Genomic DNA, 27,379 nt, shown 5'->3' on the forward strand with positions numbered 1-27,379 from the left:
TGCTATTTTTTCTTATATTAAGAGTGTAGTGTTGTTGTGTGTTATTAATGATAAATGTTTTAATGTAAAGTTTTAGCAATAATTATTGTTAATTACTTGTTAGAACGTTGAGAATGAATTATTTATGTAGCAGGTCAATTTGACCTGTTTGTGGTGTGAGTGTAACTAAATCGGCATAGTAGAGGTTACTAGTTAAGATACCTTAATTTAAGGTGACTTCATAATAGCAATTCTAATTTTATATTAAAATATTAAATTAACATAAATGCTAGTTAAAACTTCTTTTTGATAATTAATTTCATTTATTTTCAAACAAATTTATTTATCTCATTCAAATACACTTCTACATGTTACATACACATAATTATTAAAATGTAAGTAGCATTATAACAATGCGATCATAAGCAAACTTGCTCTAAATGATAACAAAAAAAAAACTACATGAATGCATACATTTTACGAATTCCCATTAGACCGTGAAGCAGGCATTATAAAAAAAGGAGGGTTGAATTCTATTTCCGCGTTTAATTATTAAAACGGTCGAAAGTTTTGGGGGTTGATGGGAAGTTTGGATAGGGTGGGTATCGCCTTTGGATTGTACCCATCCTTTCCGCTCTCAAAGAGCCGAAAACTAATTCCACGGAATGGGGGTGTTATGAAATGATTTCCCGGAACTTTTTCGTCCTCCGTCCTTTCTTTTTCCAGACCGTCTCCTAATTATAAATGCAATTACCACTGTAAAATTCGCAACCAAAGGATCTTTTTTTCTTTCCTGTAACGTTCAAGATGTGACTTCTATGAAGGCAATCCGCGCAATGCATAACTAGAGTATTTTTGTTCGAAATTAGTTTTGCTTGAAACGTTACATTTTTTTCGTTACGTTTTAGTGAAAATATATTATACATTTATAATGAATCTACAAATTAGATATATCCAAATTATAAACTGATAAACTAATTGTAAATTTCTATTAAACAAAAATAATAAAAATTACTGTATTATTTTTTTGTCATTTTATGTTAATAAAAAAAAGTAAGATTCGCTTATGTCATTTCAATGTAAAAAATGGTTATTTTATACATATTGGATAATTTTTCAGATTTGTTGTTTAACGATTTGATTCTTTCATTATTTAATAATGTTAACTTATGTTCGTTTTTTTCAATTTCTATGACCTTTTTAATTGGTTTTGGGATTTAGTTTATAATAATAATAAATAAAGCTGTATTCATCTGTAAAATAGTAAATTTATTCATCGCATAAAAGTCCAGGACATTTGACTCCTCGCCAATAATAATAATACGAATACATATACAAAATGTAGTCTTACAAAAATAAAACCGTAAAACTCTACACAAATTATCTGAGCGTATTATTACGAGTTGTATACATCTCCTAAACTCATTCTAGAAACATTCTCATACTTATACATATCTACATGTAGAAACGAACTACATACAGGTAAGCCACTAATTAGCGCAATTACTGCGCGAATTGCCGCATTATCACATTAAACACACCGACGATCCCGAGGCGAGGACCGTTTACGTAATCAATTACATTCAGATCCGGCGAAAGTAAAATGGTTGGTAATAGCAGTAATGGAGTTTGTGGAAGTATAAAGTTGGATGCTATCCTCGGATGATATTGATATGTTGTTGTCGTGCCAAAGGGCTCGATGCGGGACGATCAAATAATAAATAAATGGATGAGATCGAGGTATGAGATGTGGAGAAGCGAAAGGCTATTACTCTGCTTCTGGATTGGCTATATCGAAGCTCCGAAAATAGATTACACATCGATTATTTAGAGGCGAAGATGCAGCAGCTTCCATCCATTGTACATTTAATTGCAGCGTCGGACAACCATTAGAAATATTCTATTCGGAAGTGTAGTTTGCTTTGCAACTCGTTGGATGCTATCGTCATGGATTTCCGTTTGGAAGCCCACTTTTCCTCCTGACCCACCACTTGAAGTCGAGAGACAAGGGTGGCGTGCAGAGCTCATTTTCCACCTCTTCGTCCTTTTTAATCCTTTTGGAGTGTTCTTAACCTCTACTAAGGCTACCTACGAACGCTGCTTATGCATGAACATTTTCTCGGTATTCGCATGAACATTAAGAATAACTTAACTAATTTTACAAATTAACTAAACTAATTAACATGAAAAGAAAACATAATTTAAGTATACTTATGGAAGATTCACGTAATGCGACTTTCATAAAATTAACCTTTTCTAAAACCTAATTCCCAATTAAAATTATATTTTTTTTAAAGTTTTCAAATTGATCATTCAAAAAAATTGCTAAACTATTTCAAACTTTATATAATTTTTCAAATAAAAATACATGTATTTACATAGTAAAATTCATGCGATTGTAGTTACGTAAAGCATCAGAAAATGGTTATTGTTAGGTATGTTCCAAAAATAATGATTGAACTGTTTCTGTTTGTGAAAATGAAAGAAGTAAATTCTGGAAGTGAATGAAGCACACTATAAATAGAAATTTTGTTACAGATTCCAGGATTTTCTATTTATACGAGAAATAAAAGAGAGAAAAAAAATGAAAGACTTAAGCAATACGAATTCGCTAACGAAATAAAACTCAAGTAAAATAAACGTTTCGCAATAACTGGAGCTGAAAATATTTTTAAATAATATTTACATTGAATAGAATAATAATTGTATATGAATTGAACTGGAAATGAAATATTGAAATTTGTTCATAATATTTTAATTGAATGAAAATTTTATTTAAAATAAAGTTTTTGCAATTATTTCATTTGAATTCAGAGTAGAAAATGCAAAGAAAATATATTATTTTTGTAAATTTAAAATTAGTTAAAATAAAATATATGCTGAATAAAATATCCACTTCAGACCATAAAAAAATGCAAATAAAAGCGTTATTATAAAATGTTATTTATTGGTTTCGTAAAAAATAAGAAAGTAACAAATAAGACTAAAATACATCAAACATATTATTAAAATCTAAACATAAAATAATGTAAAATGGTAAAAGCAGAAATGTCCTAAAGAGCGACATTTTTTATGTTTCAATACTAATCATAATATTATTGAAATTGTAAATATTAAAAAATGTGTATGGAAGAAGCGCAACATAGGAAGAAAAAGTAATTACTTCGGAGAATATAAATATAAAGAAGATGTTTTTTTTTGGATGGATGAAAACATGGAAGAATAATATTTTCTGGAAATAAAATTTGTATGATTGTTTTGCAACGAAATGAAAAGCAAATATGAGGCACGGAATTTTGTTTTTGGTCGATTGCCTTTCGAAGAAAACTCGAAAGTCGCATTACCTTTTCTTCCCCCAAAGTTCTACAAGATTAACATCGAAAACTTTTTACACTAACATTGACGAGTACATGTTTCGAGTACACAAATTAAAGGCTAATACAAAAGGAGTAACTAAAAAAAATAATTAAAATGTTACAAAATAATCACGGATCACACATGTTTGTTATTTGTTTGTTGTTGTTATTTTAAAAGAGCAATATCAAAAGTGCATTTCGTCTGTTTGGTATTGAAGGTACCAAACCACAATCATCGGCACAGCACTTCTTGGGTCTCCGCCGAAATCATCAGTCTCCAAACACATGGTTCTTCGCACTTCATTGGTTGTGCAATTGTTGGTTTGAGCTAGGGCATCTTCTTGATATAAACGCAAATACTTCTCTCCTTGATAAGTCGTGGTACCCTGTTGATATTGACTTGATAATACAAGTGTGTGGTTACATAAAGGTGTCTGTATAAAATTTGGAGGTGTCCTCTTCATCTGCTTCTCCTTCCTCTGCTTCTGAGTATCTTGCTTGATATGGTTTCAGTTCGGGGGTGTTCCCATAGTTTGTCCGACTACTATGATCAGGACGATGAAGACGGCGAGAAGCACGAGGATGCAACATATCGCGACGGCGACCATCATTTGCGTTGCGGTGCCGCGTACTGCCTGATCCTAGCCTGATCAGGACGAGACTCTCCTCCCGATCGTCGGCGTCGTGGCGCTCCATCCGATGCGCCGATCCCTTTCTTCTTTCTAAAACTCGCGCCCGCGCCCTCTTCTTTTACCCGCGACTATGAAATATTGATTCCTCGACCCTTCGACCAACGTTGTACCATGGCCCAAATTCCTGCATTTTTCTCTTATGATCCCCATGTGCGTTGCTTCTTTTTTTTGCCGCCGCTGCTGCTTCTATTTCATTGTTTCAGATCTTTTTTTAGTTCCGCTTTACTAGGCCAAGCTCCAGTTAGATCGATTATCATTAGGCATGCCATTAACTTTGCAACTCTGAACTGGATCACGCTTTACTTTATACAAGGGATGCCCAGAATTTCTGATCAGGTGATCGATTACTCAAACCCTCTGCTTAATGAGCAAATCCCACTTTACATTCATTCACACAAATTCTGAAAATTCAAGTATCTCCAAAAAACCGAACCGAATTACTGAAAGCTCTCATTTGGAACGTCGATTTTATACACTAAGTGCAATTAAATTAATACTTTAGACAATGATAATCTTTACTCAGATTTATAACGTTGAAATAATGTAAAAATGTTACACATCTAATTAGATACAATATGACTCATACCTAAATAATAACTGTTAAAAGTTTTGAAAATGAGTCTTAGATTCAGACAATCTGTACAGAAAAGTATTACTGTTATTGATTAAACCAAGAACAAGATGAGTTTTGGGTGAAATTGTATTTGGTAGGGGTCATTGACATTCAGGGGGATTCAATGTGAGAGGATTACCGATGTGCAGTAAAGGAGTTCAATGGAGAAATCTAGTAGTTGAGGATTACTGCAAAGGCGGATCTTCAGGATGAATTGTAAAGTGGGGATTTAAAACGCACAAGCAGAGTGCAATATAACTAACATTTGTGTTGTATTTCATCTATAAAAGAAATCTATTATTTTGGTTATGAACTCAATAATCCCAAAATAATTTAATTAGAATCTTTATTGAGACTTCAATTAAAAATGTGAATATTGCGAATACAATTAAAATGCGAAGAAATTAAAATGCACAAAGTAGGTTTACCATTGTTGGTATGTAGATTAGTAATCTAAACTTTATTCAAACTTTAACTATAAATTGGATGATGAATAGTAATTATATAAGGAGTTAAAATTCAATATGTAGAATATTCTTTAATAAACTAAATTCCAATAAAAATCTGTATTATATTAAAAATGTGCTTAGTGAAACAATATTATATTTAGTAAGCGAATTTGCATGTACACGTAGCATAACTTTAAAGTAACGTAAAATAATTAATTTTAAATTAAAACATTATACTAATTAACAGATTAAATTAACTCATCGTGAGGTTTTGAAGGTGACATAAAGCCCTGAGGATCACCTTGGATGCGTGCCAAGTGTTGAAACCAAGCCAGTACGAAGTGGAAACTATAAAGAAAGTTGGACATTTCGCGGATTTTCTGATAACGTTGAAGCTTTTACACCTGATAAATATGATTTATATTACCATTTTTCTTCCACGAATAGTTTCATTTCAACCACTATTTTTATAAAGCGGTTTCCTTCATATTTTTTTACTGGTCAGTATAAGGAATATTAATGTGTTTCTCTAAAGTCCGTTATATTAGATAAAAAGTTGAATGTATGAAATTTTAGACAAGAAAAAGTACAATAAAGAACAATGAATATTTTAAATCTTTCAAAATGTATAACATTTTCAATCGTTTTTATTTGAATTATTTATTATGAATCTATGTTCATTAGTATTGAAATAAATAGTTAATATTGTTAAGTAAATTAAAATGTTATAATTAAATAACATTTAGTATTAATTAATATATATTATGCAAAAAAAAAATGCTTCTTTATATATTTTTTTGTAAAGGCCTATGGTCAATAAGAATAATAGATAATATTTTAACTAGCATTGGAACTTACTTTGTGGATAATTTTCTTTGAGTTTTGTTGTATAATACAAATAGTTTTATAAATTTTGTGACCCCAGGTAATTATTTAGTTCTTGTTACATCATCTGAACTTACGTGAAAACTAATTAGTTACAATGCTATTTGCTCCAAACTACTCCAACAAATTTCAATGACTCAGATATATACACTCCAACTACAACTTCCTGCGATGAATTCAAATTCAAATAATTAGAAGTAATTGAAGTTATTGAAGTTAGGAGGAACAAAGTGAAGTTCGCAAACAACGTAATTACTGCAGTTGAAATAATATTATAATCGTTTCATTGATCAATGTCACACATGAATAACGTGATTGCAATACTGAACAAAACTTTGGCAATCCTCTTTTATTGGTCATTCCTGCAACAAATTTCGAACAATTTGCAGAATGATAATATATTATTGTAATAATTATTAAGCAAAAAAAAGAAGCAATTTGCGCGAGGTGTATTTACTCTGTCCTATGTAATAAATTTAATAAGATCCTCGTCATCGTCGCTTTTACTGCCTCAATAAAAGTGGAGATATGCGAGTGCGAATGGGAATTCTCATTAAATTAAATTTAGCACAAAACACTCCATGCATTCGTATGCATTCATGCAAATACGTTTCCATTTAGAGCCAATAATTTTTTATTGCGCCATCACGCTGCTCTTGCATAATTATTTCGATCGGTGATTCGCGTTCAGAAAATCCTAATTTAATGAGCTCAACTTCAATTGTGCAAATAAATGGGACTTTAGAAAATACTGCTGAAGTAATTCTCATGCAATTTAATGGAGCTATATAATCAGATTTTTTTTTAATATATATATAAAAAAAAGTATAGAAACAGGTATTGCGTGTTTATTAAGCATATATTTAATTAAAAAAAAAACTTAAATAAAAAACAGGTTTTTATTGTTTATTTACTTAATTAATGTTTATAATAAATTATGTGACATACAATTTATGATAAGTGAATATTCTTAAAGAAATTTGTTCTTATTAATTGAAAAATCTTTTTTGGTATGAACATTTTAATTTTAAAACGAATACATTTCATTAAATATATAAAGTTGTCATTAAAGAAATAATTAGTAAGAATTCATCAATAGCAAAAGTAGTAAGAAAAAAAGTAAACTCAGACTGAAATTATCAGCAGCAATCATAACATAGGTAAAGTATAGGTACAAAATACATGTCCTAGAGGTACGTTAGTATTAAATAGTTCATAACGCCATCTCACGAATATTTTTATACTACACTCGGTCCTCTTTTTATGCGGTTTTGAAGTTATGTGGTTTTTATTTCAAGAAGCATGTTTTTTAAATAACTATTTTAGGCCATGTCAATTTTGACACAAATTGTCAAACTATTTCATCGAAAAAGATGATAATTTTGAACGAGCATTCAAGTTTCAACGCGACCTTCAGAATTGCATTTCTGGATATAAGGAATTGTACAAAAAAATAGCAAAGCCATCGCAAAGTTTAATCAAAGGAAAAAAATCAACATGCGAAGTTGAGACTAATTTTACTTGTGAAGAATCATTATCTTCAGGACATAGATTTGATATGCTGACTATCTCTTCTAGTGATGAAAGTGATTTCGAACTAGTTCGCAAATTATGCCGAACACGCTCATATAGCGACGATAATTCTAAAGAAAAAATGTGAAGAAAGATTAACTTTTTTCCTTGTTTTTGTATATGTATATTTTGTATATTGTATATTCCTTAAGATTATATTTTTCTGAAATTTAATAAACTTGTCTATGATTGTTAACGTTTTTATAAAATTATGAATAAACATTTCATAAAGAATATAGTAAAACTAATTATTTTTCTGAAATTTAATAAACCCTTTTTTATGCGATTTTCGGTATATTATAACTCATTGATTTAGTTTTATGCGGTTTTAAAAAACTATGGAACGTATCCTTTATTTTTATACGTGTGTCTAGTCCTTTTTTGTGCGATTTATTTTTATGCGTTTTCCTGTGGTCTAGCGCATAACAAGAGAACCAAGTGTATTTATTTTTACTAATGGAACTGTACGATAACTTAGAATACATGGATTTGAATAGATTATATAATTGTTGTGTAATTTATGCAGTGATCTTTTTTTTATATTTAAATAAGCAACCATCAAAATTATATAAACCACAAGAGTAACATGAAAATATATTTATAACCTCTTTTTTAGATTATGTATTGTGTACAATATTATAATTGTACACAATACATAATCTAAAAAAGAGTTTAAGACGTTAGTATAAACTCATTTAATGCCTTGGTGTGTCTTGTCTCATTTGTAAACTAGTGATCGGCAACCTTCTTGAAAAAAAAAGCCATTTTTAAGATATACCCTGTTTAAAAAAAATAGGGAGCCTACATAGCGACGGCATAAGGGTTTGGAAGTTCATGAATTTCATATATTTTTAGTTGATGACGGGGGGCGAGAAATAAAAAAAAAATGAAATTTTCAAATGTTTAGTTGATGACCAAAAGACAAGAATTTCAAATGTTAAAATGTATACAATCTGAAAGTCCATTTCAAATAATTTGCATGGGCCTCCGGAGCCACGGGTTACCGACCTGTGATTTTTTTTAGATTATTTATTAGTAATAATTGATACATAAAATAAAAATTGAGATATTGATTACAAAGCTGTTTCTTTTGTAATTCCATTGACAATGTGTGCATATGATATGAAGATATGATCTATTGTTATGAATTTTGATAAATCGAGGCCAAAGTCATCCGTGTCCAATGTAATGGAAACAGTGACCGAAAAGGTTAATAGATTGTACACGTGAATATTGGCGTGGGCTTAATGCACACTCAACCGATTAAATTGCAAAATGCCATAAATTATACAGCAGCCCCTCTTCGGATAGCCATAAACAGCGCATGCCGGAGGAACTGAAAGTCGAGGGAGTTACGTATGATCCGTACACGTACCTTTATTTCAGCTATGCAACATATCCGACGTATAATAAATCCAGACATGAATATTGTAATTTGACCTTTATGTCGGACATATTACACTTTCCACCCTCATCCAGAGCGCATCGACCTTTCATCATTACACTCTTTAATCAAGTTAATTCAGTATCTCATACTAAAACCATTAATATTGTTATTATTGTCTTAGCTTACAATTACTCATATAATTAATATAGTGCCACATCCACATTATGCATAAAATGTAACAATATCTCTTAGGTGTACTATTGTTTGGTTGGTATAACTAACACATATTTCTTAATACAGGGTGTGGCAGAAATAACTCCCACGTTACAAAAAATGAAAAACTTCCAAGAACGACTCCAAATATGTATTAGCAGTCAAGGCCACCATTTTTTAAATCTTCAAGTAAACTATTTTATTGTACATTTGGGAAATAAAAGTTTATGGTGATACTTCGTACCATTTTTTTCAATCCACCTTTAAAATATGGGAGTTATTTCTGTCGTACCGTATATAAGGCTTAACGTTGATATAAAATTGAAACATACATTTTTTTTAAGTGAATCATCTTTCCATGTATATATTTAATATTATAAATATTAATAATAATTGAAATATGGGTTAGATTATAAAAGTGACAGATGATTAAAAACTAAAATAGATTTATCCTAATGCTAAGAAAAATTAATGCAATATTTTGAATAAGTGGATGATATAACAAGGGTCGTTTTATCTATTAGGTACAATAGGCAGAAAGCCTAGGGCCCATGATAGTTGAAATCGGAATTCACCGATTAGAAATTGCAATTTACTTAACTAGTGTCTAGGGATCACAACAAGCTTAATGTAGCCCTAGTTATAACAGAAACATAATATAACGTTGTTTATTATGGGAATGTCTAATGAATAAACTTTGTATTTTTATAAATTTGATCTAATTGAGAATATTCAATTACAATTAAATTAATATTTTTTATATATAAACGTTTAGTTTTCTTCTTTATAAAGTCAAGTTTCTTTTTATGCAGTTTATTCTTATCATTTTTTACATGTATTTAATTATTTCTATTAGTCTGGTTTCAAACAGTCCGGATATTGATAGAACCGCACTATGCGAGGTAATGCTACTAAGCACATTTATGAGGAAAAATTTAAACATTATACTCATTATATAAATGTTTACAAATATATTAAATAAATAATCTAAATGACTAATTTTTTGTTTAATATATTTTGTTACGTAAATATATCATGTATTAATATTAAATAACTCATTTTTTTAAATATTAATAGCAAATAGTTGAGAATTAATTTACATATGATTTCTAAATACTAGTTTATAATTTTAATTAATTTTATTAGTGCGAAACTATTTGATTTTAATTAATATAAACTTTCTACATGTTTGATCTCATTTATAAGAGAAAATGTTACTAAATCAATTAGTTCTACGACACTTGCATGTACACATTGATTCTTAATTGCGATTTTAATTACAGGTGAAACTCGATTACGTAAACTCTGTGAACGGTCGGAACTTAAAGTAATTTCAATATTAATTAATTCGTTTCAACTTTGCGTGTCGCAGTGAAATTAATAATAAAAAATAACGCGTGCAAAGGCAATCAATCAATTAATCGCATGATGAAAATTCCTGATTTTATGGGCGGAGTAGAGGGGGCCTGTCACTTTTGAACCCTCATATGGGGGAGAATGTCGTAAACCAAGGGTTAATAACAGATTGCTTCTTTTTTCTCTTCTCTTTTTTTATCTTCTTTTTCTTCTCGCTATTCGCTCTTGCTTTCCGGAATATTGACAAGCGACGTGAGATGGGTTCCATACTTTCCTTTTTATTTTCACATAACGATGGGTTGGAAAGCGCACGTCCCATGTTGTTGTGGGATTCTCCCCATTGTTATTCAAACGAAAATTAAAGATCGATATTGTGTTTTGCCCTGTTCGTGCGAGTTTGAGATTAGCGTCTTATTGCGTAATTTGCAGAAGCTAATCGACGCGAGATTGCGGGATTAGTGTAGCACTGTGGCAATCGATTCCGAGTTAATAATAGATCTTTAGCCCGATTTCGGTATTCTAATCTTGATTTAAGTTCGAATTGGCAATTTTCGATTTGTAGCTTTTCTCAGGATTTATTGGTACTTAATACAAAACAACAAACATATTTTTATAGATTTATTCAAGTTTCAGTGAGAATTAAGAAATTTTTATTTAAAACCAAAGAGAAATAAACTTAGCTGTGTCCAATTTCAATATACGATGCTATCAAAATGCAATAAAAATATTGCAATAAAAATCTACAACTTTGGTATTGAAGAATACAACTAAATATGATCATGAATCATATGTATATTTTTGTTATAAAGTGGAGTTTTTGATGATATAATCTTCCTCTAACATAATTCCAATAGCAAATACCCTATATTCCGAAAAATACGTTAACTAAAAAAATGACATAATTTAGTTAAAACAAAATAATTTTGGTATTGAAATAAATCAATATCTTTTTTATGAATTTACTTTTTAACTCGAGAATTTGTTTAATTCAGCCTCCAGTTAGTTTTTAAACCATAATTTAAGTTATATTAAAAAAATGTAACAAATATAAAGAAGAAAGATACCTTTATATAAGTTTTCATTATTTTTCTGAATGTTTAAAACATGGTATTTTTACAATTATATGAATACCTCGCATAGTGGCTCTTTGAAACGGTATCGAGAACTACACAAAAAACAACACTAAAAGATAAAAACATGTTGACTATATAATAAAATACCATTATTTACAAATATAAATATATTTTTATTTTACTGAATTAAAATTTAGTATGTTTCGAAATTTTCAAACAGTAAATCTTCACTAATCAAATTATCAAGGTATTGCTGTACATTTTTTAATGAATTTATTTGTCTTTTTCTGTAAAATCTACATACATAGAAAGTGACACCGTAAAAAAAGCGCGCAGGAGAGAAACGAGCCGACAAAAGTGCGAAGACAAAAACGCGCAATAAAACACGTCAAGTGTAAGAGAATTTGTATATATTTTAAAATACATCCAAAACCAAACTACGTCAACCCAAGGCACAAGAGTGAATGTCGTGCGTTTATTTGACATGGTTGTTTTATTTCGCGCTTTTGTTACAGTGCTCTTTTGATACTGCGTATTTTTGTCGGCGCGCTTTTTTCCTGTGCGCTATTGTCGGGTCACCATAGAATGGCTACAGTTTTTCTGCCCATTTTATTAAAATTATTATTAACAAATTTTTCAAGGTCTTATTTTCAGTGTATTTAAAATTATATGTTTTATCAGTTAATTTAATTTAAAGTTATAAAACATAATTTAAATTCGGATCAGTTCCAGTATCAAAATTGAGTTAAAGATTAGCAAGTAAACGAAATCCATCGTACGTGTAATTAAATTGGCGAAAAAAATGATATTCATCGATGACTAGAACGTAGGAATACAAAATTTTCTCGGTGACTCCGAAGAAGAAAAAAAAATCTTTGCTTACATCCAAGATTCCTTTTCCCTTATACATATTTTTTCCTCAAGGACCTCAAGGAAAAGGTAAAAGGTCTGAGGATTTTATAAGTTTGTTTTAGTGCCGAATCGATCCCAATTTCTGGCTTACAAAACCGCCCTACGACAGCGACGCCTTGGGAGTGGGCGTCGGCGGATTCGGCTACGACAAACACACCCACACCAAAATATACATGTGTGTGTATATATACATACACACATACACATGGTGCCCTTCCAGTCGCAGCTCGGGATTACGTAAGGGACCGCCGGATCCGTTTCCAATTAAGTCAAAAAATAATTTCTGCGATCGGTTTTCTGCTTCCAATTACTTATTTATTGTCGAGGAAATTCGAGGCGCGTCGTTGTTACTGCGGTTGTTGTTGTCGTTGATGGGATGGAAGATGATTATTCGGGGGATTTTAATGAGGTCCACGGGAGGACTTTTTGCGAACGCCGAAGAAAAAAAAACATGAAGAAAATAAAACAGAAAAAACACTGTAAAAATATTTATGGGATATGGAATTCTCTCCTTTTGCTTTCTCCTCTCCCTTCCCTGGGAGTGATTATCGGGCTACACCCTTTGCACGGCCCTTTCTGGGTCACCCATTAAATTCGTTATGAGCGACCCAAAAACGTTCGTGAATTAATAAGGAACAACAGTCGGGGTCAATTAGCAAAGTGCCGCGAAAATAATTCCATCGATTTCGACTTCCCATTTTTTTTCTTCGTTTTCCTTTTTTGGTTGGTGGATCTTCCATCCGTTCCATTTGCAGTCGCAGAGGTCAATAATTAATTTCACGTTGTTAATTCCCTCCTGGATTTTCGAAGGACATTAATAGCCTCATCCACCCTTTATTCCTCTCGAAAACCATGGCACGGTTTGGCCCACTGGGAGCTTTTATTATATACATGTAAGTCGTAACAAATATTTGTCTATTTGACAAGCTGAGCACGTAACCAGGTCTCTATATAGATATAAGGGAGGCCCGGAGATAGCATCTGCCGTGGGGGACAAATCGTTAGGGATATAATGAAGTTTATGTGTGCGTCTGCATCGATCGGATAAAGATGTTTTAAACCCTTTGATGTGTGTCACTTGTCTCGCCGGGAGAGACACCCCTCTTCCCTTACGTCCCCAGAATCAAAGGGCAAAACCCCTACACGGTTTATCTTAAACTTCCATTTGCCAAACAAAACTATCCAAGCGAATACAGTATTAAATTAATCAACCGGTATAGCTATTATGCTTCCAAAGTCGTCTATAAATTACACACGACTTTAACACCAAATTGATTTTCCATTCAAACATCCAATTTTTGATCTCCGTCTCATATCTGAATAAACACATTACATCCAAATAATTTCACCATTACAGACACACATTTTAATCCATTAATTAAGATATTTTAATATTTCCGTTTCATAAGTTAATAGTAACATTATATCCAAATTGTTTCAACATTACAGACACAAATTTTAATCCACTTATCCAGAAAATATTTGTTTATTATCTCAAATATTTATCCATATCTCAATAATGACATCAAAATAATTTGACCATTATAGACACACATTTTAACCAATTCATCAAGAAATAATAGAATCTTTTCTTAAACTTATAAAATTTCAATCAACTTTCAAATTTTGCTCGTCATTTCATATCTCAATAATCACATCCAAATAATTTCACTATTACAGATACATATTTTAACTGATTTATTAAAAGAAAATAGCAATTTTGTATCTAAATTTCTTATCAAAATAATCACATCATATCTAAATAATTTCATCATTACAGACACATATTTCACCAAGGAAATTAATTGAATTTCTTCTCAAACTTGTAACATCTCAATGAACATCCAATTTTGGATCTTCATTTCATATCTTAATATATACATCATATCCAAATAATTTAACCATTACCGATACAGATTTTAATCCATTTATTAAGAAAATCCGGCATATTTTTTCTCAACCTTGTAACATCGCCAACAAAGACTTTTTATATGTAACAAAAGATTATTTTCAATAATTTAAGTTCATTGAGTATATTTCTATTGTTCTAAACAATTAAATGAAAATTACTACAATTATATAAGATTTTATAAGTAAAAAAACTCCTATTTTGATTCTAGCTTAAGATGATTTTTTGAATTTTTTTTTAAATTGTAATTTATTTATAAATATTATATAAATAAATTTCACTGCAATTAGAAAAACTGATTTTTCCCAAAATTTAATAAAAAAAATTATGATTTTTTTTAAATCTTATGTATTTACTATATAAGATTTAAATAATAAAATTCATGAAAATTCATCTTGTCGTGATGAAAATGGAATATTTCAACATACAATATATATAAAATTGCATGTATGAAAATTTACTAAATTTTAGCCTTATAAATAATGAAAATTAATATTCAATGAAAACAGTTTCTTTTATATTAATAATATTATAATATGAAATTTTTACTCCTTTTTTGTATATTACCTAGAAGATGTTTTTTTTCCATTTTGTTATGCAATATTTTTTCTTTTACAACCTGGTAACACATTCAATATAAGAAACCAATAAAAAAAAGAGGAGGCATAAAATAAAAACGGATGCAGAAGAAGAGGAAGAGAGAAAAAAATTACGAGGAATTCAATTTTATGTCATATTTCTGATGATGACACCGGGAACAGACGCGAAACCAAAACAAAACGACAGGGAAGTATCGGAAGGAGGAAAACCCAGACAGGAAATGTCACTTGATTTGAGATTTCTGGCGGTTTTATGGGACGTATAAAAATTTATATTGACGCATAAAAACAGTCACGACCTCGTTTCCTGGTTACAGCAAATTTTATCAGCCAAATAGAATCAGTTACTTTATATATATACAACTTTATTTTTATAAATATGTATGTAAGGCAAAAGAAATGGAAAACAAATATCGGTATATACAAATGTTACATAATGAACCGGAACGCAATGGAAAGGGCAAGGAACGTATATTTCATAAATAATAAGCACTCGATGTCGACATGCGAGGCAGTAATTGCTGATGAATTGTAAAGCACATTATTCTACATTAAATGCTGCATTTTGAACAACCGAAAATTAATTTACTAGTATTTCGATAAAATCGCTCTTTTTACATAAACCACAAACACAAATCATCAGAATAATAATGAATATTTGGCATTTACGTCTTCATTCGTGTTTGTTTCGTCGTTAATTTAAATCATTGTATTAATTTTAGTCACGTTTTTAACATTCTCATATTTAGTATAATAAATGTACATTTACACAATATTTTATTATGTTCATTTTATAATATTAGTGCTTGATTATGTTAATCTAATGAATTATTTTTAGAAACGCTATTATTTGCATTTTTATTATTATTATAAAGGTGAGTATACACTATGCTTTGTAGACAACATTTCTAATATTTATCAAATAGACATGACAGAAAATTTTATTCCAAAAAATCATATTATGTTAGATTTACAAACGTCTAATACTATAATTTACTATAGTTTCAATGTTTGAAACCCTCGAATAACACTGTTTGTGACCCTCAACTAACGTTATTTAGGACTAACTAAGCTCGACTAACACTGTTTGGGGCCCTCGGCTAATACGGATTACGTCCCTCGACTAACACTATTTAGGACGCTTGACTAACACTGTTTGGGGCCCTCGACTAACACTGATTAGGTCCCTCGACTAACACTATTTAGGACGCTCGATTAATACTGTTTGGGGCCCTCGACTAGCACTGATTAGTTTTTTGACCGCAAATGGGGCCCGTTTATTAGTCCATATAGACAATGCTTCTGCACATTTAATTACTTGCTTAATTACAATTAGTTTATCAACTAAATATGTTTTTTGTTAGTTGATAATTACTAAGTACTAATTATAAATTGTTTATGATTCTACTAGTTTTTACAAATACAAAAAAAATCTGCTGTAATAAATTATAAATATAATTAATACTTTAGATATTTTAATTATTAATATTGTTATTTTCATATGTTCTGTTCTGTTTGACTATTCAGATTAAAATAAGCAAGAGAGAACAAATTAGTTATATAAAATAAAGTATAAATGAATTACACTTTTGACCATAGGCCAATTTAATATTTCATTAAAAATTATTTGTTAATAGTAAAAAAACAAGGTGAAAATCTATAAGTCAGTAAATTATTGCAATAATTTATATTGTTGTTAGTAGTATAAATCATTATTCTCAATATTTATCCACTATGAATTTCATTGTTCAACAATATATAGTTCACATTACGTATTTTTATATGTAATCGATAATATTTAGAAAATATACTTTTTAATTATTACTTACCGCTAGACACTTGAAGACATATGGCTTGGAGGCAAATGATCGACAGAACAAGACTTCTCCCTGAGGTGTGCCGGTGTGCTGGGGCCATACTGTGTCCTAAAAATAAAACAAAACCATTAATAAATAATCCAATAATTATCTGTTATAATATTATAAATATCTAACAATTATTTGGATTCATTAAAAATTATTCCATTTTCTTGTGAATATTATATAATACAAAATGTATTTATTTGTTGTTTTCATATAAAATAATACATTGACTTATTTTATAAATAATAATACAATATTTTCAAAATTTATAAATCAATCTGTACAACTGTATTACAAAAATAAATTCAATGTTTTAAACTAGTAAATCATGTTTTTTCACAATATTTTTTAATACAACAACATCCTATAAATCTCCCTTTTTTTGTTATATAACATGAAAATGTTGGGTCTATATTGCAAGCCCGACAACCGAAATACCGTCTATTGAAATTCCAACGTTTGAAATCCCGACTATATCAAAATCTCGACAACCATAATCCCAACTGTTGTCGGGCTTGAGATTGCCACCGGAAAATGTTCAGTTGTGTATTTAAATGTAAAATTAGAATAAACGTATCTAAACAAATACATTGTCCATTAAGCATTTGTATTCGGACTATGTACAACAATAGATAGATCACAATATACGAAATCAACATTTCCAGTAATTTTGACCTGACACACATGCTGCATGAACCTACATTCGTTTACATCGCACAAACATGTTACACACATTGTATGTATGCTGTGGCCATGTCACAAGTCTCTGAAATTACTCACTAAACTCCATAACAACAATTACACACTTCTAAAATACAAATTAACATTTTTCCATAGACCATTATTACACATACTCAACCAAACATCGACTACACTTTAGCATAAACATTTTATTTTTGGCAAAAAAAATATACATGATAAATTCCGAAATAGTTTTATATGAAAATGCAAATATGTCACATCTACAATAATTTATTGAGAGAAACAATTAAAATTAAATTTATTGACTATATATTAAATAAATATTGAAAAGTTTTTTATGATTAAGTAAGTAATAAATGAAATATAAAAAATAATAACTTCTTTCACAACATTTTTTTTTTAATTTATTTATTTTCACATTTTTATTGTTCTTAATTTGGACCAAAAGGATATTCTTTGTATAAAAGAATCAATAATCATTGAAAATAAAAGAAAACTGAAGTACTTCAATCCATATTATATATAATTTAATTAAATTAATATAAGATTTCTTATACTAATTAAATGAAAAGACGTTTCTATTAATTTGTGAGTGAATAAAAGGAATTCATTGTAATTAGGATAATGCGTGGATTTTCATTAGATTGCAGAAAGTGAAGGTCCTTTACTGTGTTTGCTCAGTAAGTCTCGAACAGTTAAAATGTAAATTGCATACGCTATGTCCATAAAGCTAACCTCGCGATGCAGTGCCTGGAATAAGGCTATGATGCGGATCTCATCTTCCGGCGAGAATCCAACCGAGGGTCCTGTTAATTAAATATAATAGTTTAATCCTCGATTGTTTACTTCCGCAATTAGGATAATAAGTTGGCCACTGAATCTGAGCTGTAGAAGCTTTTAAACAGGATTTTTAGTATTAAAATCAATACTTCAGTAAATGTTAGATAGGAATATTATAAGAATAACAAAATGTATCAATAATTTAATTTTTGTAATAAAATATATTTTTACTAGGAATGTTATGAAAATATAACGAAATTTATATTTTGGATTTATTATATAAATAAAAAATACACATTATTAAGACAAATACTTTAAGAAGCTGTTATTAATTAAAGGAATTAAAAAATAAAAGTTTATACTTGTATCAAATTTGTAATATTTAGATTAAAAAAAATGTTTTTTTTTTTGGAAATTGACAAAAGTATCTCAATATTATTATTTTAATAAATAAAGTATTGTATTTATATTGTGTATAACAAAAAATTTGAATATTGAAAATTGCATGAACATCGTTAAGAGCATACGAGTCTAACGTGGATTCTTCATTAGCATGAAAAAAGGTTATACAGTCTAGCACAAAAACAATGATGATTGATGGCAGATGATACAGATGGATTATAATGATGATTGATGATGATGATAATCGTGACAATAACATAAAAAGAACAAGATATTCGAACATAACATGAATAAAAATTGGTATACTCTTTTCTCTCGGGAAAACATCTAGTACAAAAATTAAGTGAACATCTTGTAATAAAATGACATATGAAATATTGTTCGAATTAGCGTTAATAAATATTTGATAATTATATAATTATATAAGATATAAACAATAATCAGACTTTTCACTGAAAATAAGAAGGAGCTATTTTAAGTAAATAATTTGAATGAAATACATTTGTTTTTAGTATACTCTATTGAAAAGTAATTAATTAGTTTTCAATTCTGAAATGCTAAGGGTTTAATTGATAGTAGCAATTTGATCGATGCTTGAATCAATGCATAAATAAGGACTAAGAGCAATCCTCTTTGTTAATTATTTTCGTAGCCGCCGTTGCCACCCCTCGACTTTTTAATACCGTTCAATTAGCCTTTCATTAAAACCTCGCTGACTAATAAAATATTAATAATAATACGACGAAAAAAATATGGAAGGAGCTGAAAAAACAAATCTAATTAGAATTCGGCGAGGAGAGGACGAAATATGCGTGCTTAAGTGTGCATCAAAGAGATCCGTTTTTGTGTTCTTTGTTCGGGCAAAGGAACCGCCCCATCCTGGGCTAAATATGTTTTAAGTCTTTAATAGTCTCGATCAATAGGCAAACAGAGAGACGCCGGCTCTGCGCGTTCAGCAGAATTCGGGGTACGGAGAGTTGCCAGGACGTCGCAACGCCATCTGTGGACGAGGGTCGGCACTCCTTGACGGCGCCGTGGCCACACCTCCCGCGTAAAGGACGAAGCGCGTCGCGACGCCATCGTCGGCAGCGCCGCGTAAAGATTTTCATATTTCAAATCGTCGAAAGGGGCGGGGGTGTAAAAGGGGGGCGTGCGACGAGTGTAAGCCGAAAAAGTAGCAGGATGTGTAATAAAAGGGTGGAACGGTTATTTTTTTTCTTTTGGAGGGATGGAGCGTTTGAACGCAATTTCGGGTGGATTTGTTTAGCGTTGCAATGCAACGCTTTGGTATCCTGCGACTCCTTCCACAATCCTTTTTGGAAGGTTTTTTTTTTCGTTCGTCGTCTTGTTGCCGTAATAAATTGCGCTACTTTTCACTTGGATTTATTGGCAGCTGAAGGCGAGGAAATAGAAGGGCTCCAGCCCAGATGGGTTTAAATAGCATCGCATTTCCATCCAACTGGATCCAACGATTGCGTCCCATTAATACACGTCCATCGCAATTTACTTATGCCCTTTTGAGGGAAGAGGGAGGAGGAGGTTTGAAGGGACGACGTGCTGTGTTCCTTCTTTATCTGCGACAATGAAATATTTTTATTTTCCCGGAAAGTCACCCGAAAAGAAAACATCCCCAGTTTCTAGGCAATTACACACATATTCTCCGGCGACTTTTTCGCCCTCTCGCGTTCATTTCTCATCGCATGCCTTTTGTAAAAATGCTAGCTTATTCCCAGAAACTCGGCACTATTTAAAGCGAAACGGATGATGAATACTTTTTATATCGTAGTCTGTGAAGTAATCAAGACAAACAACAAAAGAAATATTGTAACATAAAGTATAGAAAACTCTAAGAATATTTATGTTCATTTCAGTTAATGATTAATACGAGCATAAATTGGATAATTTAACAAAAGAACCAAAAAACAAAAATTTTCATTCATAATCAGGTTTATTTACAACAATTCATTTAAAAAATCTGTTTGAATACAAAATTATATTGTAACAGGACAAATGTAGAATTTAGTAGAAAGTAAAAGTTTTATTTTTTTTTGTTTTGTAATTTTTATTATTTCATAGAAAACAATGTTGTGTTAAATACATGGAATAGAATAATCTAAAAAATCTGTTATGAATTTTCTATTGTATTTGAAATACAAATTATTTGTATGTTTTTGTTGATAATATTATGCTTTTATTGCATAGCATCTGAATATACACTTACAATATGAATAATGATTCAAGTAAAGCTATAATCCAACTGCAATTCAGATTTATGCGCTTATTCGTACTTTATCGTCCTATTACCACCATCCAAGTATAGGATAAAGTTATAACAATAATATTTGTTATAGTTTTACATAAACCAAAAACTCTTATATAATACAATATAAGCATTTATGGAATATTTGAGGCGCCGTAACAAAAGCACGCCGACATAAGCGCCCAGTAGAACAAGCACGTCAAATGCATGAGAATTTATATGTATTTTTAAATTTCATTCAAAACCAAACTCCTCGAACCTAAGATCTTTGGTAACTGCACGGCTTATGTCCTGCGCACTTTTGTTACCGCATATATTTGTCGGTGCGATTTTAACCTGCACGCTGTTGTCGGGTCACGAATATTTGAAGTTATAGTCTGCGGGAAAATAATATATAAAAAGCATTTTTCATTTTATATAACTTGTCTTATATATAAGCTAGTTCTGACATCGACGATGAATTTAAACTGAAATATTTATTTTTGCTCATTTTTAACTTTAAATAACGCGTACTACTTGCCAAGTAACGTATACAAGTATACACAAAGCATTTCAGGAAGCGTATGGATTTGTGAAATAAGCTGTGGTAGTCATGGTAACTCCCCCTATTTCACAAATATTGCCTATTCTTTAGTGATAGTCCCCATCTTTTGGAATTGATACGCTTCGATCAATGTTTCGTAAATCGTGTATTTAAACAGAAACAACTCAAAACATGCTTAAAATTCATGTATGTAGAAATACAAGTAAAATATAGGATTTGTAAATTTAAAAAATTGAAGTATAACGATAAGATCACCATCATCACCATTATTTTATTATTGTATTTTAAATTATTTAAATTAATAATAATAACAGTTCACAATACTAAAAAACAAATAAATATATTTTGCTTATTATTAGCTTACAAATAATATTATATAATAAACTTTCATAAATATTTTTTCTTTAATTAAATTAAAAATGTATATTAGATATTGATGTTTCTATTAGAATATGAAAGGAATTATTTTGTGTTCATACGATTGGAAAAACTCTGTTAAAACAAAAGGGAAATCTGAGGCGTCCTAGTGATTTTCCTTTTGCTCCTCTGGTCAAAACTGAAATTGAATATGTAACAAAACGTCCGTGAGTTATCGGTTGAGAAACCATTGAAAAGTTTTCAGCAAGTCGTTGGAAAAAAAAAATGCTCAAAGCACCATCAACAAATGAAAAGCTGGGAGGAAATAAGGGAGAGAAAAAATGAGAGAGAAATGAACAGCAGCAGCAACAAAAAAAGAACACCGGCTGTGAGAATGCACCGAGGGGTTGTGAATCGAGGGTGGCGATGCTTTCGAAATCCTCCCCCACACCCCCAACGGCATCAAGCGAATGAAAAAGTTATCCAACATTGGCGCATTGTTTACGTCCGATTTGGAATTTGCTAATTGGTGGAATGAGCGATTATTGATTATGCATTTATTGCCGCATCGGATGTGAACCACCCCCCAACGATCGCTCCACATTTTTCTTCACTAATTTGTTGTGTCCTTTTTTTACTTTCGCTCTCTCTCTCTCATCACCATTTTTATATAGTTTTGTCTCTGTCGCACACATATAAACTCTTGCTGGTGCGATGATTGACGTGGCAATTAGCAATTTACGCGTTTTTACGGCTTCGACGAACTCAGTAATAAAATTAATATGCATTGGCACCCTAATTAACACCGCTGATGGCATCGAATCAACTGGATGGACGAGTGATTTCTGCGGTTATAATCACTTGTGCAAAACTCTAATTACTCTATGGGAAAACTATATTCCAAATCTGCTTGTTTGTTTGTAACATGAATAAACAACACAAAATAATATCCATACATCAATAATGCTATAAACAATAATATTTAAACAATTAATTCACATATTTAATCCTTAGTTTTTTCATTCTTTCATGATACTAAATTTATTAATTAAATAAAATAAATTGAAAATTTATATATTTTAATTGTTTTTACATTCAATTTAATAGAACAATATTAAAATTATTCATCAAAAACATATATTAGTGAAATCCTTAAATAATTTTATCGTATAATAAATTACGTAATACATTTATTTATTTTAATAACTGCATTTTTTGTTAATTGAAATGGAAATATGTTTTTATGATTCTACTTACGAAGTATTTGTATAAGTATTTCAATTAATATGCAGCAAAAAAATAACAAGCAAATTTATTTAAATCACTTTTAAATATATTTTAATTAAATTTTTATATATTTTCTTATAAATATATTTTTTTTATATTTTTACTATGTTCAGAATGCAAAGGTTACACCCCCTTATATAAACACAATTATTTCAGCTATATATATATATACTATATTACATGACTGTTGCAATGGCGAGAGGAAATCCCCAAAGACATGTCTTATCACCTCTGATATGATACCTAACCATGGACAAACTCCTCAGAGATTTGTACAGATTTGCTATGTACGCACTGGGATATGATTCGAACGTAATAATCCTTGTCAGAAGTGATTTCTAGTATACACAAATTCTGTATACACAATCACAACAAAACTTATGGCTGAAAAGCTACGATCAACAACCTTTTGTAAATGTATTTGTGTCTATCTACAATTTACATTAGTTTCAAATTTACTTCTAGAAATGAAGAAATATGGTAATAAATAAAAAAGAAATATTTGAATTTAAATTCTTGCATAAAACTATTGTATCTAACATTTTGAATTTATAATTTTCAAAATTGTCCGTATAATGGTGCATTTTTTTTATAATCGTTTAATTAAATATGAAAGTAAAATATAAAAATAATATAACATATTTTGCAATTGATAACAACATTATTGCAAAACTGTTTCAATAATATTGTTACACCAATAAAAAAGACTGTTATCTTCTAGTCAATTGTCATGTAATTTTATGAATACGTCTTTCGAGAAGTTTCTATTTTTTTTTGGTAAAGTAAGAGCTTTAAAAGGTTTTTTTTTGGAGTCCTCATGGGCATCAAAGTTCTTGTAGAGACCGTAACGAATGGCAATCTGAAGGTTCTGTTGAATACGGCAGATGAGGGGTCATCCCTGGCAATATCCAATAATGTTTGTCGTTTCGATTCTTTTTCCCATTGTATACAACGGTCGTAGAGATTGAAATACCCGGACTCTCCAAACATAGTGAGAGCCATTTCAGTATATGTGAAGTCTCTCCATAAATGGCAAATAAGTAACCGTAATTCAGTTTAACCTACAAGTTTTTATATTAAATGGAGAATTATCTATATATACTGATTCGTAGACTATATCTAATTCGCGTAATTTTATTTGTCTAATGTCCTAATAATGATTTTTAAATTATTTTTATGCTATTTTTCAATAAATATTATTTTGCATATTGCCGGCTTTTACTAATATATTTTGTAAATTTGTACAATTTATTTCTTCAAAGTCTCCTGAATTAAATATGAAAATTTAGGTATTATTATAAATAGCCTCAAAAACTAGTTTTGTTCATTTTTAATTACTTAATTTTCTTTGTTAATGTCTGTATTTGACATGTTGTAGCTACGTTCTTATTAAAAAATAAATAATCAAAAGAAAAGATCAAATAAATATTTTATAAATCAATATTCAATCAATATTATTTTTAAGATCTTTACTTACAGAGACATTATAAGCACAACAAGTAATGAAAAGCTTTTAATGTTCAAAGCTAGTCCTGAGTTGTTTTGAATTTCAAAACTTTTTTTTGTATACCATGACTTTGGTTTCCATGAATATCTTATGGTTGCTGCAGAATTTAGGATTATTGTTAATATAACATAAATTTGTTAAGTTATTTATGTTAATTATCAGTAATAGTTTGGTTATTTTGAAGACAACAGTAGTTTCTAATTGAATTATATGCCTTCCGGTTTGACAAGTAAGTTTTTAATGGCCAAAACTAGTTCTGAAGTGTTTCTAGTGGTTACAAAGCTTTATTGTTTATCATTATATAACATTCTTTGGTTTTCTTTTAAATATACTTCAAGATTGTTGTTAATAAATTTAAGTCAATTATCAACATTAATTTTGTTATTATGAAGAAAACAGTAGTTTCTATCAAGGAAGACTTCTGATTGATCTTGTGGTAGTTCACAAGTAAGCTTTTAATGGTTGGAACAGAACTGTTTGAAATGGTACCAAACTTGTATTGTTTATCATTATATGACATCCTTTGATTTTCCTTTAAAGATTAATATGTTGATATGTTAATATCCTGTTAATACAGGATACAATTGTTAAGGATTTTCAGTTAATTGTGATCAATAGTTAAGTTTTTAAAGAAAGCCTTCTGATTGATCTTATAGTAGTTGACAATGAAATTTTTAATATTCAGAACTAACTCTGAAATGTTTGAAGTCCTGAAAGTTCGATTTTTAATTCTGTAAGAGTTTTTCAGTTACTTAAATGAATACAAATATAAAATACAGTTGCTATTATTAGTTCTTGATTGAGAACTAAGCTAAAAATACTCGATATAACTAGTACCAAATACTTAACGAATGTATAAATGTTAAACTCAAATCCTCTGAATTATTTCTAAATAATTTCATAATATCAAACAAAAAATATTTAAATGAATAGAATTGTTGAACTAGGACTTGAATGAGATAATGGGGCTTAGGACTAAAAAAAATGACGTGGCTAATTATCAAACTAAAGTTTGCAAGTAATTGTACGATTTTTGATGACCCATTGGCTGGCGTATTTCCACGTTATCCCGTATGCATGGAATGGAATAATGATAATGCACGGTTCGTTTCACAATGGAAAGTACTCGAAAAAGTATATCGGCGTTTTCTACTTCCGAGCTTCCGTTTGCCCCGATTTAGATCGTTATTCCCGGCGGTGATTTGAAAATGCAATAAATGGAATCGCGCAGTTACCGTCTGCAGTATAACTAACTACAACCTGAATACGGCTACGTTTAGATGCTTACATATGTACACATCAAACTTTTTATACAATTTATTAAAGTGTACATAATATCGAAAACTATCTCGAAAGTTGCGTATAAGTTTTAATGGAATACTTTACGTAAAAACTAATTACAAAACTTTTTTAAATTAATATTTTTTTCTAAAAAAATGTGAATTTATTTATTTAAATAAAAAACTACTTTTTTATCTATTATTTATTATTCTATTAAAAAAATGAAATACATTTCTGCATTAGAGCAAACTTTTTATTAATTACATTGAAAAGATATATTATCAATTATATTCCCGTGAAGTTTGACAGTCATATTTCTTTAATATTTCAATAAATGGAAATTTGAGATATTGAACGTAAAGGAATGCGTCGGAAACGATATTGCTTTTGACGTATGTCTTCCTAATTTAATTAAAAATCGCGTCTATACAATCCATCAATCATTTTCTTTCATAAAAAAATGATCGAAGAAATGAATCGAGCGACAGTTTCAAAAACACTTATTTATCCATTTCAAAAAGTTATGTAATTTATCTTTTTTTTACAGAAAATTAATTTCGATTCAGTGAATTATTTTGTAATTTATATAGAAAATTTAACTTTTTTTTCTAAAAATTGGTTTCTATTTCTTTATAGCAATCTTAGTCCTCGAAGACTGAAAAAAATGCATTATGTAGATGTTTATATAACTAAACCATCAATAATATTCATAATTTTCATTAAGTTTTATTGAATATTGATTATTGTAATTGCATATTTTTTAGTGACATGGCAAAAGAGCGAAGACAAAATCGCGCAGTAACAAAAGAGCACAGGAAAAAAATAATTACGCCTAATAAAACTACCATGTTAAACTCACGGCATTCAATCTAGTACTTTAGATTGGGAGAGTTTGGTTTTGGATGTATTTTAAAAATTCATATAAATCTTTGAACGCATACACTCTAGTGTATGCTAAGAACAGCTGGGCAGGTTTTGTATTTTAAAAATACATACAAACAATTTGGTGATAGAATTGGTAGGGTTGATTTTATTGTAGAAATCATCTAAATTATATATAAAAAAAAAATGAATTGACTATTGAAAATATTCAACTAACTCTATACTAGCATTCGAATGTTTAATGTTCTTATTTAAAAATTCACAAAATTATTTTATGATTTGTATTTTATTACTAATTATTATTAAATGTAACAGTTTACAATACAAAATTCATTAGTAAATTCCGGCAATAAATACTATTTTTGAGAATGAATATCTAACAATATTTATCAAGTTCTAAATACACAGAAGCAAATTATTACCAGATTGGTTAAAAATATATTACAAAGTGTTAAAAATCAATTAATATATTATAAAAGTTATATAACACATAGTTTCTTTAACGTGTGTATATAGAAAA

At 29.7% G+C, this 27,379-nt stretch overlaps 1 protein-coding gene across 6 annotated transcripts in view; it reads right to left on the reverse strand.

The window, feature by feature from the left end:
• The window catches only part of LOC108562273 (bone morphogenetic protein 1), an 86,318-nt gene that overhangs the window by 28,694 nt on the left and 30,245 nt on the right, over positions 1–27,379 (reverse strand). For all 6 annotated transcript variants that reach the window (XM_017920566.1, XM_017920564.1, XM_017920565.1 and 3 more), the window contains one exon: positions 16,825–16,920. In XM_017920566.1, coding sequence (XP_017776055.1) covers positions 16,825–16,912 — 88 coding nt within the window. In that variant the 5' untranslated portion in view covers positions 16,913–16,920. The remainder of the gene's footprint in view (positions 1–16,824; positions 16,921–27,379) is intronic.

This window comes from Nicrophorus vespilloides, unplaced genomic scaffold, assembly GCF_001412225.1.
Source record: "Nicrophorus vespilloides isolate i.1.1-1 unplaced genomic scaffold, Nicve_v1.0, whole genome shotgun sequence".
Lineage (NCBI taxonomy): Eukaryota > Metazoa > Arthropoda > Insecta > Coleoptera > Silphidae > Nicrophorus > Nicrophorus vespilloides.